This window comes from Narcine bancroftii, chromosome 9 (genome assembly GCF_036971445.1).
Source record: "Narcine bancroftii isolate sNarBan1 chromosome 9, sNarBan1.hap1, whole genome shotgun sequence".
NCBI classification, from domain to species: Eukaryota; Metazoa; Chordata; class Chondrichthyes; order Torpediniformes; family Narcinidae; genus Narcine; species Narcine bancroftii.
The window spans coordinates 27,453,732-27,468,459 of NC_091477.1; the positions used below are offsets into that span (position 1 = coordinate 27,453,732).

The 14,728-nt window shown below is 40.8% G+C and overlaps 1 protein-coding gene across 6 annotated transcripts in view; it reads right to left on the reverse strand.

Annotated features, from left to right (window-relative positions):
• Nucleotides 1–14,728, reverse strand: part of ankhd1 (ankyrin repeat and KH domain containing 1) — a 173,703-nt gene that overhangs the window by 75,272 nt on the left and 83,703 nt on the right. For all 6 annotated transcript variants that reach the window (XM_069898568.1, XM_069898567.1, XM_069898566.1 and 3 more), the window contains 2 exons: nucleotides 3,049–3,205; nucleotides 1,927–2,074 (listed from right to left, as the gene is read on the reverse strand). In XM_069898568.1, coding sequence (XP_069754669.1) covers nucleotides 1,927–2,074; nucleotides 3,049–3,205 — 305 coding nt within the window. The remainder of the gene's footprint in view (nucleotides 1–1,926; nucleotides 2,075–3,048; nucleotides 3,206–14,728) is intronic.

The window sequence follows — 14,728 nt, forward strand, 5'->3', positions numbered from 1 at the left end:
CCAAACACCAATGGCATTGTGAAGAAAGCACATCAGCGCCTCTCCTTCCTCAGGAATTTGAGGAGGTTTGGTATTACACCAAAAACGCTGGCAAATTTCCACAGAGATGTGGTGGAAAGTGTGCTGAATGGCTGCATCACAGTCTAGTATGGGAACACCAATTCCACTGAGTGTAAAGCCCTCCAAAAGGTAGTGGACACAGCACAGGACATTACAGGCAAATGCCTCCCCACTATTGAGTACATCTACAGGGAGAGCTGTCATTGGAGGGCAGCAGCAATCATGAAAGACTCACACCACCCAGCACATGCTTTGTTCTCACTGCTGCCATCAGGATAGGTACAGGTGGCACAAGACTCGAACAACTGCTATCCCTCTACCATCAGAATCCTTAACAACAAAGTCAGAAATTCATTTAAGGACTCCTACATGCACTTTATTGATTTTTCTTTGCTCTCTGTTTTCCCCAATTGTTTACATTTGTTACCTTTTAACAGTTCTTTTCATTGTTTACATGTTTACCCTGTATTTTTTGCATTACCAATTAATGGCAACTCTGTCACATCCCCAGGAAAATGAATCTCAGGGTTGTATGTGATGTCATGTATGTACTCTGACAATAAACCAGAAAGCCGAATAACAAAGCATATATTTGCTTTTGGAGAGAAGCTTTTCATTTAAACGACAACACCCATCACACCCAAGCTATCTTTTAAATTTTTGCACGTTTCAATCTAGGTTTTATGTGGTCCTGGACCAATAGCTTTCCCTCACTATTCAATGTTATTCCTCATGAAATTCCAACAATTTTCAATTTTTTTTACTTAAAGATTTTACACTGCATATAAATAATTATTTTCAGGGCACAGGAATCAACATCCATTGAGTCAGGTGCCAAATAGATGCACAGCAGATTATTGATACTTTTACCATAAATAGGAGAATGCAAGTTTTAGGGCATGATAGTTTTTGTTTATTCTTAAAAATTATTCATTTGCGATCCATTGTTTGAAATTCAGACACTGCTTCCTCACCACCAACCTAACATCAAACATGCTTTGTATTCAAGTTGCTTACATTTTGATTCAACCAGAGTGACAAATTGTAAACAGTAATTCTTTAAAATGTCAACCCAAATGATCAAAAAAAGTTATGCTGTGGAAATCCTCAGCCATTTAGTGTTTTTAACCAAATCTTTAAAAACAAAACTGGAAAACCCGCATTACGGGAGGATACATTCCTATACAATGGGCGGCATCATTACTTTCTCCACTCAAAGCTGTGTCATCTACACATGCGTCAAGTTAATGTTGAGTGGGTGGGGAGGGGGGTGGGAAGGGGAGAAAATTACACTGTGTATATTCAAGAGGGAAAGGTTTATCTGTATTTTGGTCAAAATGGTTCATAGTGTGAAAATTTTTTTTAAAAATTTAAAAAACACATAAGTTGAAAAAAAAAGATTTATTTACTTCTCTGTCTCCCAAATTTCACAAGAGCACATGACCCCTAACTCAACTTTTTATGTTAGCGACTGGCAAATTCAGTAAGGGTGAATTTCTGTCACCCAAGCAGCTGTAACTTTGGGTGGGGAGAAGATGGTCAGCTATATGTTTACAAGCAACTTCTCAATCAGGCTTCACCTTTACAAGCACAATTAATCAAATGTATCTAAAACATACTCCCCAATAATGATAAGATGGCTGCGACTGCATCACTTTGGGTTCAGAAATCAAATAATAAAAATTACCATGAAAAATAAAAATCAGTGCTGATTGCAATGCAATTAGGTTTCCAAATGATCTCTGCAATAATCCATTTTTTAATCAATATCAGAGAAAAATAAACAAAAGGTTGAAAACTAAAGAGGTGTTAGAAAAAATGCAGAATGTTGGTTTATTTATTTTCAATGAATATGTTGTTACTTACTTGTGCAAGTTCGTAGTATCCAGCTGAGCATGCCAAACACAGTAGACTCTCACCCTCTTCCGTATGCTCGTTTACACTCCGTCCTTCATCCAGCAATTTTCGGACAGCATTCACATCCCCATCTGAGCATGCTTCTGCTAAGCTTCGGCTAACAACAAAATAAACAATTTTACCAAAAAAAATATTTTAAAGAAACACGTATACATTATGAATTTATTTTTGAATCTGAGTTTATGCTGAGCCAAATGTCAAATAATTTGGAATGCACTGCTATTTAAAAAGCCAAATGATAACATCAAATCCACAACTTGTCCCACATTATATCCTTTAGAAACCGCGAAGGTTCCGAGACTATGAGCCTTTGTCCATATTGTTGGCAATCCACTCTTGTCCCACATAATAATGACCAATATTGATTAAAAAGCAGTCCTTTCCACTTTAACCCCAAATTTACTTTGACCATCTTTAATTCACTAAACTATTAGGTGTGGAAAGTCAGTCATTTGAAAGCTAGCTTTTAAAGCGATAAAAAAAGAGTAGACAGAATAAAAATTTTAAAAATCAAAATAGGTGAAACTAAAGGACAAGAAAATTTAACTACAGTATTTTAACGTTATCATATTTGTTTATTCTTACCAGAAGAAAGCCAATTGGAACTTTATAACAATTACAATATTGGACTATCGTTCAGCATTAGTGTTCAAGTGGACTATCCACCAAGTCAAATGAATTTTCACAAAATCAATTTTTCTAGATATGTAGTCTAAAACTTCAAACAAGTAAATTTAATTGTATATGCACATCTACTGAACAAAAATGGTCAATACCATTTACAAGCCATTCAATAGCTACTTTACAAAATAATACTGAAACCATTGAGACTGACAGGTGTAATTACCCCTGTCATGGAAAATTATGCCAACATGCAGTAAAATCAGAAGTCACTTTATTTTGTTAACGGTAACTAATGAAATGAATCAGTCAATACACAAAGGAACAGGAATCCAAACTTCTAAGCAGGTAAGTAATTTTTAACTGCGTGATGGCTCTTCATCTTAATCATTGATGTTTACTTTTCCCCATTTACCTTTACCCACACTCTATAAATAAAAAGACACATACTTGTCTGCCTGTCCTGCATTTAGAGTATTCTCTGCTCTCATCCGGGTCAAGGCAGCAGCAGCTTCATCCAATGCACAGCTCACAGAAGAAGTCAGTCTTCGAAGTACTTCAGGATCTGCGAAGGCTTTACCATCAGCAGTGGATAATTTACCAATTCCTTTTGTTTTCGTTCACAGTTAGTAGGAGAGTTGCAGGCGGGAAAAAAACAAAGACAAACACAACAGCCATTCATTAAATGCAGTCCATGCATACATAAAGTTAGTCTACAAAATAATCGAGACATTCATAGCAAGTTTCACACTAAGCATGCAACTTAAGGAAGAAGCTAAAAACGCAAAATAATTTCACACTTCCAATTTTAAAAAATACAATTTATTTTTCTGAATGTCTTTGAAAAAAATTTTTAGGAAGATCCATATCCAATTACTATTTTTAAACTAAGAATAACATTCAACTTTCCTAAACTTCCCTATTCGAGTGTAATTAAGTCCAACCATCGTTGTCAATTTCAAACAAGTTGAAAAAAGTTCAATAAAAATAAAAGAAACTTGAAAAAAATTGCAGTGCACAATATTTATCTGCACCTTGAAATTAAAATTCTGAGACATTTATCAGGATTATTTACCAAATGGGGCCCAAAGCTTTTTTCAATTTTTCTCTGAATACGTCCCATATTTTCACAATAACTTAGAATAACAAATAATGTTCTGACAGAACTCAGCAGGCTGAGCAGTATCAGTGGAAGTAAAAGAATGGTTGACATTGCAAGCTGGAGCCCTTCATCAAGACAAAATTGCAGAAAAAAGATTGGTGGTATAATGTGGACAGGGATAAGAGAGTTGGTGAACCAAGGAGAGGGTGAAGGATAAGCCAAAACACCATCAGCTGGAGGAACTTCAAAGGGTAAAATAGCATTAATGGGACATAAAGAATGGTCAGTTTCTAGCTAAAACTATTCATAAGGATTCTAACAAATGAAGAATGACAGAGGCTGTTGATTGGCAGATGCCGTGATTCCATTGTTTGCTCTGTGACCCCGGAACTTCTGCAAACAGAGGAAGTTCAACACTTGCTCTTATATCTCTTCCCTCATCATCAGCCGAAAACCTAAACAATCCTTCCACATCATTCCTCTAACACGGTTCACTTGAAAGCTTATCTAATCTCATTACAAACTTTCCTCAGTAACAGAACCACCTAGTCTTTGTTTATGACATGCATCTTGAGCACAAAGATATCACTAAACCCAGCAACTCAGCTATAGGAGCAAACCTTGCTTAATTAATTTAGTGGTACTACCTGACATCTCCATCAAGCTTTAGGGCAACGGAGCACATGTTACTACACCTCATCGCAGAACATGATGTGGAGTCCAATTGATATTTTGCTCTGAAGAACTCCCTCAAATTATCTAAAGGTCAAATTTAGTTTAAGATAACTCCTGTTATTCCCTGTTTTGGAGATTAGAAGAAAAGGTGCATATGTGTAAAACAAGATTGGAGAACAAGACTTCCCAGGGTGTCTTCTGGTATAATAGGATCAAAAGCATTTCTGGGAGATATTATTAACAGAAAGTCTGCCTTTTGAATAAATACTTGCAACAGCATGAACACACAAGTAACTAAAATTGAACTCTTGAAGATGTCAGATATCACACCCTTCACTTGGACACTAACAAATTACAGGTTCTGATTTTGCAAACAGTAATAGAATCTATTATTGGCCTCAAAGAGGCTACCACTCATGCAGTCCAAGGGATTTCTGTCCAGGCAATTGTACTTAAGAATTTTGAGGCAGCAGGTAAATAATGTGGTTTTATTTTTAGTACTTTATAATTTTATACAAGCGAAACAGCAAATCAAGTAACAAAACGTTACAACCAAATCTCTCAACAAAACCTATAGAATCATCCATCAACTGAATAAATTTGGCATCCTACAATTACAAAGTTAGATTTTAAACAGACACAAAGGCTGCAATTATAACATAGGATACTTAAAATATCTCAAAGTTCTCTGAAGAAATGCATAAACCTTTGTTGAAGATGGGAGCAAATATTCAGCCAAAAGAGTGCCTTGGTCAGGCTTTGCCACAAAGCAGATATTTGAATAAAGTTGTGTTTGAATAAAATGGCATCGCCAGAATGGAAAAACTGGTTGATGCTGCTCGCCCATTGGGGTGACTCTCTTAAAGTGTCTTCTTACCCCTGCTTAGTAAAAGTCACCTCAGTCACAGCCTTTATCTGTAAACCTGGGAGAAGTGGGGGTTAATTATCTATAATGCTATGGTTCTTCTTTCCGGTCCTCTGTGGAGGAGGAGGAGGAGGAACCTGCAGAGGTTACTGTATATATGCATGTAACAGTCACATTTTGTCCACATTTCAGGGAACTGCCATGCCCAACCGTCATTAATGGCTTCCATGTTGACACCAGCACCGAAATATGTGTCCTCCCTCCCCCACCCACCTCGGCCTACGACACCCAGAAAGGCAAACCAGGCCCACCACTGAGGGCAGCAAACAGCATCACCATACGAACATTCAACACCAACACCATCCCCTTCCGCTTCAGCAGCAATCAGTTCACATGGACATATATGATTGCAGCTATGGCAAAACTGCTCCTGGGAGCAGACTTCCAGCAAGCCCACTGCCTGCTGGTGGACCTTAAAGGGCGGTGTTTGGTAAATGCCTAGACTTTTCAAACAATGCCCCGGGGGGAAGCCAAGTTACCTGTCCCTCCACCTCGACTCTGTTACTATGTCTGACAACGCACATACACTGATCCTAGCAGAGTTCCCTTCGATCATGGCACTAGTTTTCCACTGCCGAACTGAACCAAGAGGTAAGCCACCACATTCTCACGGAGAAGCTGGAAGAGCTGGGATAGAGCAGCGTTCTGACAGCCCATGGCCCTCCCCCCTGCACATGGTACTGAAGGCAGCAGAAGGTGGAGGCCACGTGGTGACTATCGCTGCCTCAACAAGGCCACCACACCTAACAGACACCCCATGCTCCACATCTAAGACTTTACCGCTAACTTACAAGTCAAAAGTCAACCTCATAGGGGCTATCATCAGATCCTGGTCCATCGCAATGATATCCCTAAAACCACCATCATTACCCCTTTTGAAATTCCTGAGAACACAGCCCAGACCTTCCAGGGGCTGACTGATGCGGTGGGCTGGGATCTCCCATTCGAGTTCATCTGGACGATATTCTCATGGCCAGCCGGAATCACAAGGAGCACGCGGCCAATGTAAGGCAACTGTACACCCAGCTGCCGGAATTCAAACTAAAAAACCCTGCCAAATGCCAGTTTGGGTTGGAAACAATCGACAAACATGGAGCGAAACCCCTGCCAGAAAAGGTAGAGGTCATTCAGCATTTCGCCAAGGTCCACACAGAATTCACCAGTAGGATTAATTTTTATCACCGATTCATACCGGCAGCGGCTCGCATCATGTGCCCCTTTTTCGCACTGATGGCAGTAAAAGGTAAAGACATTACCTGGGACAATGAGGGCTCGGAGATGTTCCAGATGTCCAAGGATGCACCGTCCACGTCACCCTTCAGGTATACCCCAGGCCAGAGGTGCCAACTGCTCTCATAGTAGACGCCTCAAGCACAGCAGTAGGGGCGTACTGGAGCAATTCATCGAAGGGCAATGGCAGCCCCTGGCCTTTTTTTAGCAGGCATCTCCAGCTGCCTGAACTTAAATACAGTGCCTTTGAGAGGGAGCTTTTGGGGTTGTTCCTGGCAGTCAGGCACTTCAGGTATTTTTTTTTTGGAAGGTGGACAATTCAGGGTCATCACAGACCATAAACCATTAATCTTTGCCTTCCACAAAGAGTCTGACCCGTGGTCGGCCAGGCAGCGTGACACATCTCATACGTGTCTGAAATTACCTCGGATATCCAACACATCATGGATAAAACCAATGTAGTGGCCAATGCACTATCCCACTCCGCGATCAAGTCTGACAAGGCCCTGTCCCAGGAAATAGAATATTGCGCACAGCAGGAAGACCCCAAGATACCGGTATACAGAATGGCAGTTTCCAGGCACAGGCTGAAGGATGTCACCATTGGCCCTGGTAACCAGACACTTTTCTGTGACGTCTCCACCAGCAAACTCTGCCCCATCATGCCGCCAGCATGGAGGCAATAGGTTTTTCGACATGGTGTACAACCTGGCGCACCTGGTTTTCAGAACTTCTGTCAAAATGGTAGCCAGTAGGTTCATCTGGCACAGCCTTCGGAAGCAGGTCAGAGGACCAAGACCTGCATGCCTTTCCAGATGTCCAATGTGCAGACGCACATCAAGGCACCCACTCCCCCCCCCCCCCCCCCCCACCGTCCCTGCCCCAGACCTGTGAGCCAGTGCTATATCGGTTCAGCCACGTCCATATTGACATTGTAGGGCTGTGGTGCCAGATATCTCCTCACCGTGATTGACCACGGCACAAGGTGGCCGGAGGCGGTCCCATTGGTCGACACAACCACCGAGACCTGCACCAGGGCACTGATTAACACTTGGGTGTCAAGATTCAGAGTTCTGGAGCATATGGCCACCAATAGAGATATACAGTTCACTCCGGGACTCTGGGCAGCACTGGCCAATTTGCTGGGAACCCAGCTCCACCATACCACGGCTTACCACACTCAGGTCAAAGAGTTGGTGGAGAGGTTCCACAGGCAACTAAAGGTGGCCTTGATGGCTCAGATCAAAGAGTTAAATTGAGCAGTCAAGTTACCCTGGGTCCTCCAAGGGATCCACACTGTGCCGAAAGAACACTTCAACACCTCAACAGCTGAGATGGTGTACAGTGCACTGTGGTGATACCAGGTGATTTTTTTGGCCACCGCCAAGGACCTAGACGACCCCATGGCCTCATTGACTACGCGGAAGGAAAGACTGGGTACTCTAGCACCTCCACAGCCTCTGCTACATGGCCAGGCCAAAGCCTATGTCCCCAAAGACTTAGAGACCTGTGAAAAAGTTTCCATTCGGAGGGGGACACACCAAACACCTCTGTTACAGCTGTATGAGGGACCATATAAAGTAATCGGACGCAACAGGTTGACATACCAGCGGTAAGTAAGGAAGAGACTTTCACTATCGACTGCCTCAAACTAGCACATTAGCCAACCAGTCTCCACTCAGCCCCCACGACGCAGAGGTAGGCCACCGAAAGTGGCAAACAGTGCTCCAATCAGCGGCTCTGGGGGGGCGGGGGGGGGGGGTCGTGTAGCAGCCAGGAGAGGTAATCGGGATGCAACCCAGTAAACAAAATGGCCGGTGAACACAGCGACCGACCGCACAGACCCTGTGAGGGCCAATAACCTTCATCCTAATTGAATACCTGTACAGTGGGAAACAACAAGCAACAGCGGGATCACCCAATCAGAGATTGGCACTGCCGTGACATCACTCCTATCGTCAGCAGTGGGGAGAGAATATAAGCAGAGCTGCTATTGCAATAAATCAATCTTCAACAACTACTTGTGTGTTGTTCTTTCCACACTTCATGGTAGCACGCACCCTACAGTAGCAACTATTACAGACATAAATGTTTTCAAAGAATGCAACTCAAAATGAAGTAAAATGCGTTAAAGTTTTATATTCTTGCAAGTGAAGTTTGTTCAGTGTAAGTACAGTACAGTATTTTTGTCTTTTATCCTTTAAATGTTCAGTCTTAACGCAAGAGTATTCATCAGGCATTGTAAGAGCAACTGGAAAATACACTTATCTGGCATCTACCAATTCCCATAGGTGCCAGATGGATCCCAGGGATTTTACTGTGCTAATTGATCTTTCTCATTGCAACCCTGTGCTCTAGATCTGTACTCTTTTTAAAATTTAGACAAACTGAACTATAACAGGTCAATTTGGCTCTACGAGACCATGCCACCCAATTTACATCCCATTAATCTATACCCTGATACGTTTTTGAAGGGTGGGAGGAAACCGGAGCCCCCAGAGAAAACCCATGCAGACACAGAGAGAATGTACAAACTGACAGACATCTTGGGATTTTAACCCAATCACTGGCGCTGTCAAGGTGTTGCGCTAACTGCTACACCAACCGCACCGCTCTTAGCTTGCTAATTTATACAGCTGCATGAATGTTAGAGTTGACTTGTTAGACTACTTGTGAAAGAATCCTTTTTGCAATATCAGGTATAATGTGACAATAAACTTGAATTGGTAAATTGCTACAGTGCTATATGTCTAAAAAAATTTTAACTTATAAATTTAAAAACAAATTGGTAAATGGCCTCATTTCCTCAATGTTTGAAACACTTCAATGCTATCTCCAAGTCATTACTGGTGCCAAAACAATTAAAAAAAAAGCTAAAGGAGGCTGCCACATGACCATCCACTAAATGAGTAAAGGATAGCACACAGATTTCCGAATCATTGCAAATACCCATAGATAGAACAAACCTATCCTCACAGAAGAAAATTTCAATTTAGCTTACTTACGTTATCAAGACACGATTGAGTTTATCTATCAAAAAGGGTACAGATCCAAACAATTAGTGATGCCATTGAGGAGATGCTTCAAAAACAGCTACATCACTGGCCAAGCAGCTTCAGCTTCACATGACAGAACTCGACAAGATATATAAAAAAATTAAGAGTAAAACACAAACGTCTGCAGACAGTGACTGAAGTGAAAAGACAATTGTGGAGAAACTCAGCAGGTCAAACAGTGCATCTTATACATAACCATTTCAGGTTTGAGCCCTTCATAGTTTTGAACAAAATGTAGACAGACATTGATGTTTTTTGTAATTCTTTATTTATTGCACTATGAACCATATCAACCAATATATTTACAGATGCATCTCTTTAAATATTTACAGTGACATTTTCTCTTTTTTCCCCCTTCCCACCCCCCTCTAAAAACAGTAAATATTGAACATATTAAATACAATAAAACAATATCTTTATACAAAAGGAATACAAACAAAAAAGACGCATCATCTACTTATTCACATTAAATCTGATCGTGTTTATCTTATCATTTTAGGTGGTGGTGATCCGAGGCCTGCTCTTTCTGTTATGTTCTATATATAGATCCCAGGATTTTTCAAACATTGTAACTTCGTCTTTTAAATTATACGTGATTTTTTTTTCCAATGGGATACACTTAAACTTGGTTATATATTCCGTTAATGTTTATAGTCATATAGTCCAACGTGGCCATCTTGTTTCTCTATTTTCACTTCTTTTCCGCCTCTTCACCACCTCCATCCCCTTTTTTTCCCATTACTGTTTTTTTAAGTTTTCCTTTTTAATCTCAATATATGACAATGCTCTTAAGACATGAAATACCCCAACAATCCCCACAACCAATAACCCTTTAACCCCAAATGAACCTACCCTCCTTGGATTGCCCCTTGTCCCTTGACGGCAACCATAACTCCCCTTTCCATTCAGTTTGCGAACTTACTCACAAGCGTCAGCCGATTTTGCAGTGACTATTATTCTCCCACACCAAGCACCCCCCCTCCAGAGAACACTATATATACATATTATCTTTACTTTATATTTTTACATATTTTTGTATATTTTCTTCCTTCTTATCACTCCTCCTCCTCTCTTCTCCTATCCTGCAAATGTTCAGCAAATTCTTGGGCTTTCTTTGGGTCCGAGAACAGACTATTCCATTCCCCAGGAATAAATACTTTGAGTACTGCTGGATGTCTTAATATAAAGTTATAACCTTTCTTCCATAAGATTGTTTTCGCCATGTTGAATTCCTTCCTCTTCTTTAAAAGTTCAAAGTTATGTCCAGGTAAAAAAAAAAAAAAAAATTTTTTTTGTCCCTTATATTCTAACAGCTTATTGTCTTCTCTAATCTTTTTTCTTGCCTGCTCCAGTATGTTTTCTCTTGTCGTATATCTTAGAAGTTTTACCAATGTGGATCTCGGTTTTTGATGTGGTGGTTTCAGTACTAGTGTTCTATGCGCCCTTTCGATTTCTATTTCTTCACATGAATCTGTCGTTCCCAGCACCTTCGGGGTCCATCCTTTTATAAATTCCTTCATATCTGACCCTTCTTTGCCTTCATCAGGCCCACTATTTTTATGTTGTTTTCCAATACGTCGATTTTTTTGTGACAATAAATCTTGTGTCTCTAATTTTTTTTTCGCTCTCTTCCAACTTCCCTCTTAAATCATTCATCTCCATTTCTACAGCAGCTTCTCGTTCCTCCATATTTTCTATTCTTTTCCCTATTTCAGTAATGACCAACTCTAAGCCTTGCATTCTGTCTTCAGCTCTTTTCATTTTTCTTTTGATTGAACTAAATTCTAATGATAGCCATTCTTTTAATGACCTCATTTGTTCTTCAACAATGGGTCTACCTGGATAATTGGGTATGTGCATCTTGGGTATGAGGTAGAACCGGGAAGTACAAGGAGGGGAAACAATGAGGTTGGAGGTCCTGGAAACCATATGACCAGAAGTGATGAGGTTAGAGCTGGCACACAAGACGGTGGTCTGATGTTCTTTGGTGGGGTCCCATTGAAGGGGCAAGTCAGAGGAGGAGTCTTAGAGTTGTTGGCTAGCCTCAGAAAGGTACACCAGACCACAACAGCACCTTGTCTGCAGATTTGATAGTGAGGTTGCGAAAAGCGTGGAGCGCAGAGCGTTCAGAGGGGGTGAGATTAAAATAAGAGGGGAGTAGTGAACATAAAAATTTTCTCAACTACACTTTGTTCACAAAAAGGTAGCAAAGTCTTTACTCCCAACAACTGCTTCATTTATCTATTTTCATATCAACAGCAAAATGAAGGGGGTTTTCAACCATGTCTCTCAGCTGCAAATCTCATCGCAGATATTGTCCAATATTACCCAAATTCCAGATGCAAGACAAGAATAACTGCCACACGACTGTATGATATCAACTGGGTTGAGAGATTAATATTTTGAGGTCACGTAGCATAATAGGGTAAAACCTCTCCATCCCCGTGTCTCTGTGAAAAATTGTTTAAGTTGTTGGAAAGTTCTTCAAAGAAGGCCCAAACAATTCAAATTTTTTCTTCATCCTGAGATCAGAAATGTGTTCTGTTCTATTCAGTGAGACACTGAATAGACACTAAAGAAGCCCTTGCTCATTGTTGCATGACCAAGACAGCTTTAAGGCTTGGACAGTAAAGGGCCAAGTAATATTCTCACTGCATAAATGAAACATCAGATCCAATTAGTGCCCAACCATCATTCTTTAATTTTCAAGAACATCATCATAAGGAGCTTCCTCCCCACCAATAGCCAGGGGTTACCAATGATTAAAAGCTTAATCAAATAAGCTACATAAAAATTGAATACGTCTAGTATTCTCTGGCAAGTGACTCGCCTCCTGACCGTCTTTCCATCATTCACAGCAGTGTGAAGGACATCATTCATTTGTCCAAATAACCACAGCTCTGTCAATCTTCAAGGAGCTCCAGGTCATATATAAAAGAAAAAACAATCTGCTTGATTGGTATGTTTACCACGGTTTCAAATATTTAACAATTTAACTAGCAGCAGATTGCTTCAAAAATAATAAACTTATCAACGCATCTTTGAGAACACCATCAAAATTCAGAAGATCTAACCATCTCAGAGGCAAAAGACCCATCTACAACTGCACTACAAAACCTACAGGTTCTCCTCCATGTCATACACCTTTCTTATAGTGCATGACTGCTAATATAACCTATAGAAAGTCAAGAAAACAACTCATCACGAGGGTACATCACCATTCTGTAGTTTTAATAAAAACTGGCCTTGCTCATAATAGTTAAATCCCCATTATTCGGCATTCAATCAACCGGAAACAACTGTGAGGAAATAAATAAATAAAGAATGAATGTGAATAGATAGTTTTCATTAAAAGCTTAAATAAAAGTTAAAAATTTTAAAAGTAAATGTTCTCTGAAGAAAAACACAACCCCTTGGGAGCAAACATTTAGACAGAAGAGTGCCCTGGTCATGCCCTGCTCAAAACCCACCCGCAGCAGCTGTTTGAATAAAGATTCAATAAAGTTGTGCTTGAATAAAAAGGCAGTACCCAGGATGAAGAGCTGGCCGATGGTGCTCGCCGCTGGGGCAACTCTCCTAAAGTGTCGCCCTATCCCTGCCAAGTAAGACTCTATCGTTATTAGTATATTATTAAGAATATTAGTAAGACTTTATCTATGGGGTGGGGTTAATTACGACAGCAGGACGGTTTGCACAACACTGTGACAGCACTCGTGAATAGGGTTGGAATTTCAAGGAAGGTATGCTGAGGGTCGGACCGGCACATTGGTGTAGAGGTGAGTCAGGTTGCGCTGAGGGTCGGACCGGCACACTGGTGTAGAGGTGAGTCAGGTTGCGCTGAGGGTCAGACTGGCACACCAGTGTGGAGCTGAGTTGAGTTGCACTGAGGGCCAGACCGGCACACTGGGATGGAGACAGGTAAGGTTCCACCAAAGGGCCAACGCACACTGGTTACACCAAGGACCAGACTGGCACACAGGCATGGAGGCGACTCAGGTTGTGCCGAGAGTCAGTCCGGCACAGCGGGATGGAGGCGAGTTGGGTTGTGCCGAGGGCCAGACTGGAACACTACCGTGGGGAGTCAGGTTGTGCAAGGGCCTGACCAGGACACTAGAATGAAGCTCCACGGTGTCCTAAAGTGTCTCCCCATCTCTGTCTTGTAAGAGTTAATATCTTTATTAGTATGAGGTATATTAGTAAGGCTTTATCTGTAAATTTAGGGGAGGGAGGGGTTAATTTTGATGGCGGCACAAGTAGCATAGTGGTTAGTCCAACACTGATGAGCGCCAGTGACTGGAGTTCAAATTTAAATTTTGTAAGTTACAAAAATTACTTGATTAAATTGAACTTTACATTATTAAAGACTACAGTACTGTATTTTTTAAAATTACTTTACAATTTGCACCATCTTTTAAATGTTGTATTCTTAATCCAAATTTATGTTAGGCATTGTAAGAGTGAGTCTCGGTCAACCGGAAAATACACATTTTCGGCATCCACAATCCCCTTAGGTGTCAGATAATAGGATTTGACAGTATTCACCTTTATAAATTATGAACAAGAGAGCTGAATCAACTGTAAATCTCATTTCACCTCCAACTCCCTGGGAGAGCATGGTAGAATATGAAATACAGAAGGGAAGCAACTGATGCTGAATTACATAAAAATGTACAAATAAAATCAGGCTAGAGCTGAACAATAATTGGTCACTCCTAGATACACTCTTGTTCGAAGAAGACTATAAGCTGAGGCATTTTCTCACAAGAAATATATGCTGTTGTTAACAAAATATGCTCTCCAAGGTTGGAATCAACTTCACAGCGAAATTGTGCGTGGAAAAGTCAGCAATTATACACCAAACTGTCAGACTTTATTCATGAAAATGTCACCTAAAGTTCCAGATTCCTGGACTAAAGTGGATGTCCTAACTTTGCTCTGAACTCTTTGCGAGTGAATTCCCAGTGATCCAACACTGGATTGATTCCACACAAAGACAAGCTGACTTTATGCTATTAGGCTCCAGCACAGGAACAAGTCCATCCATTTTGATGGAAAGGTATGTCTACAAGGCCCCAGGTTCGTAATATGTATGTTAATTTATACCTTTTAAATGTTTAGTTTTCTGACATAGCACAGTAACAG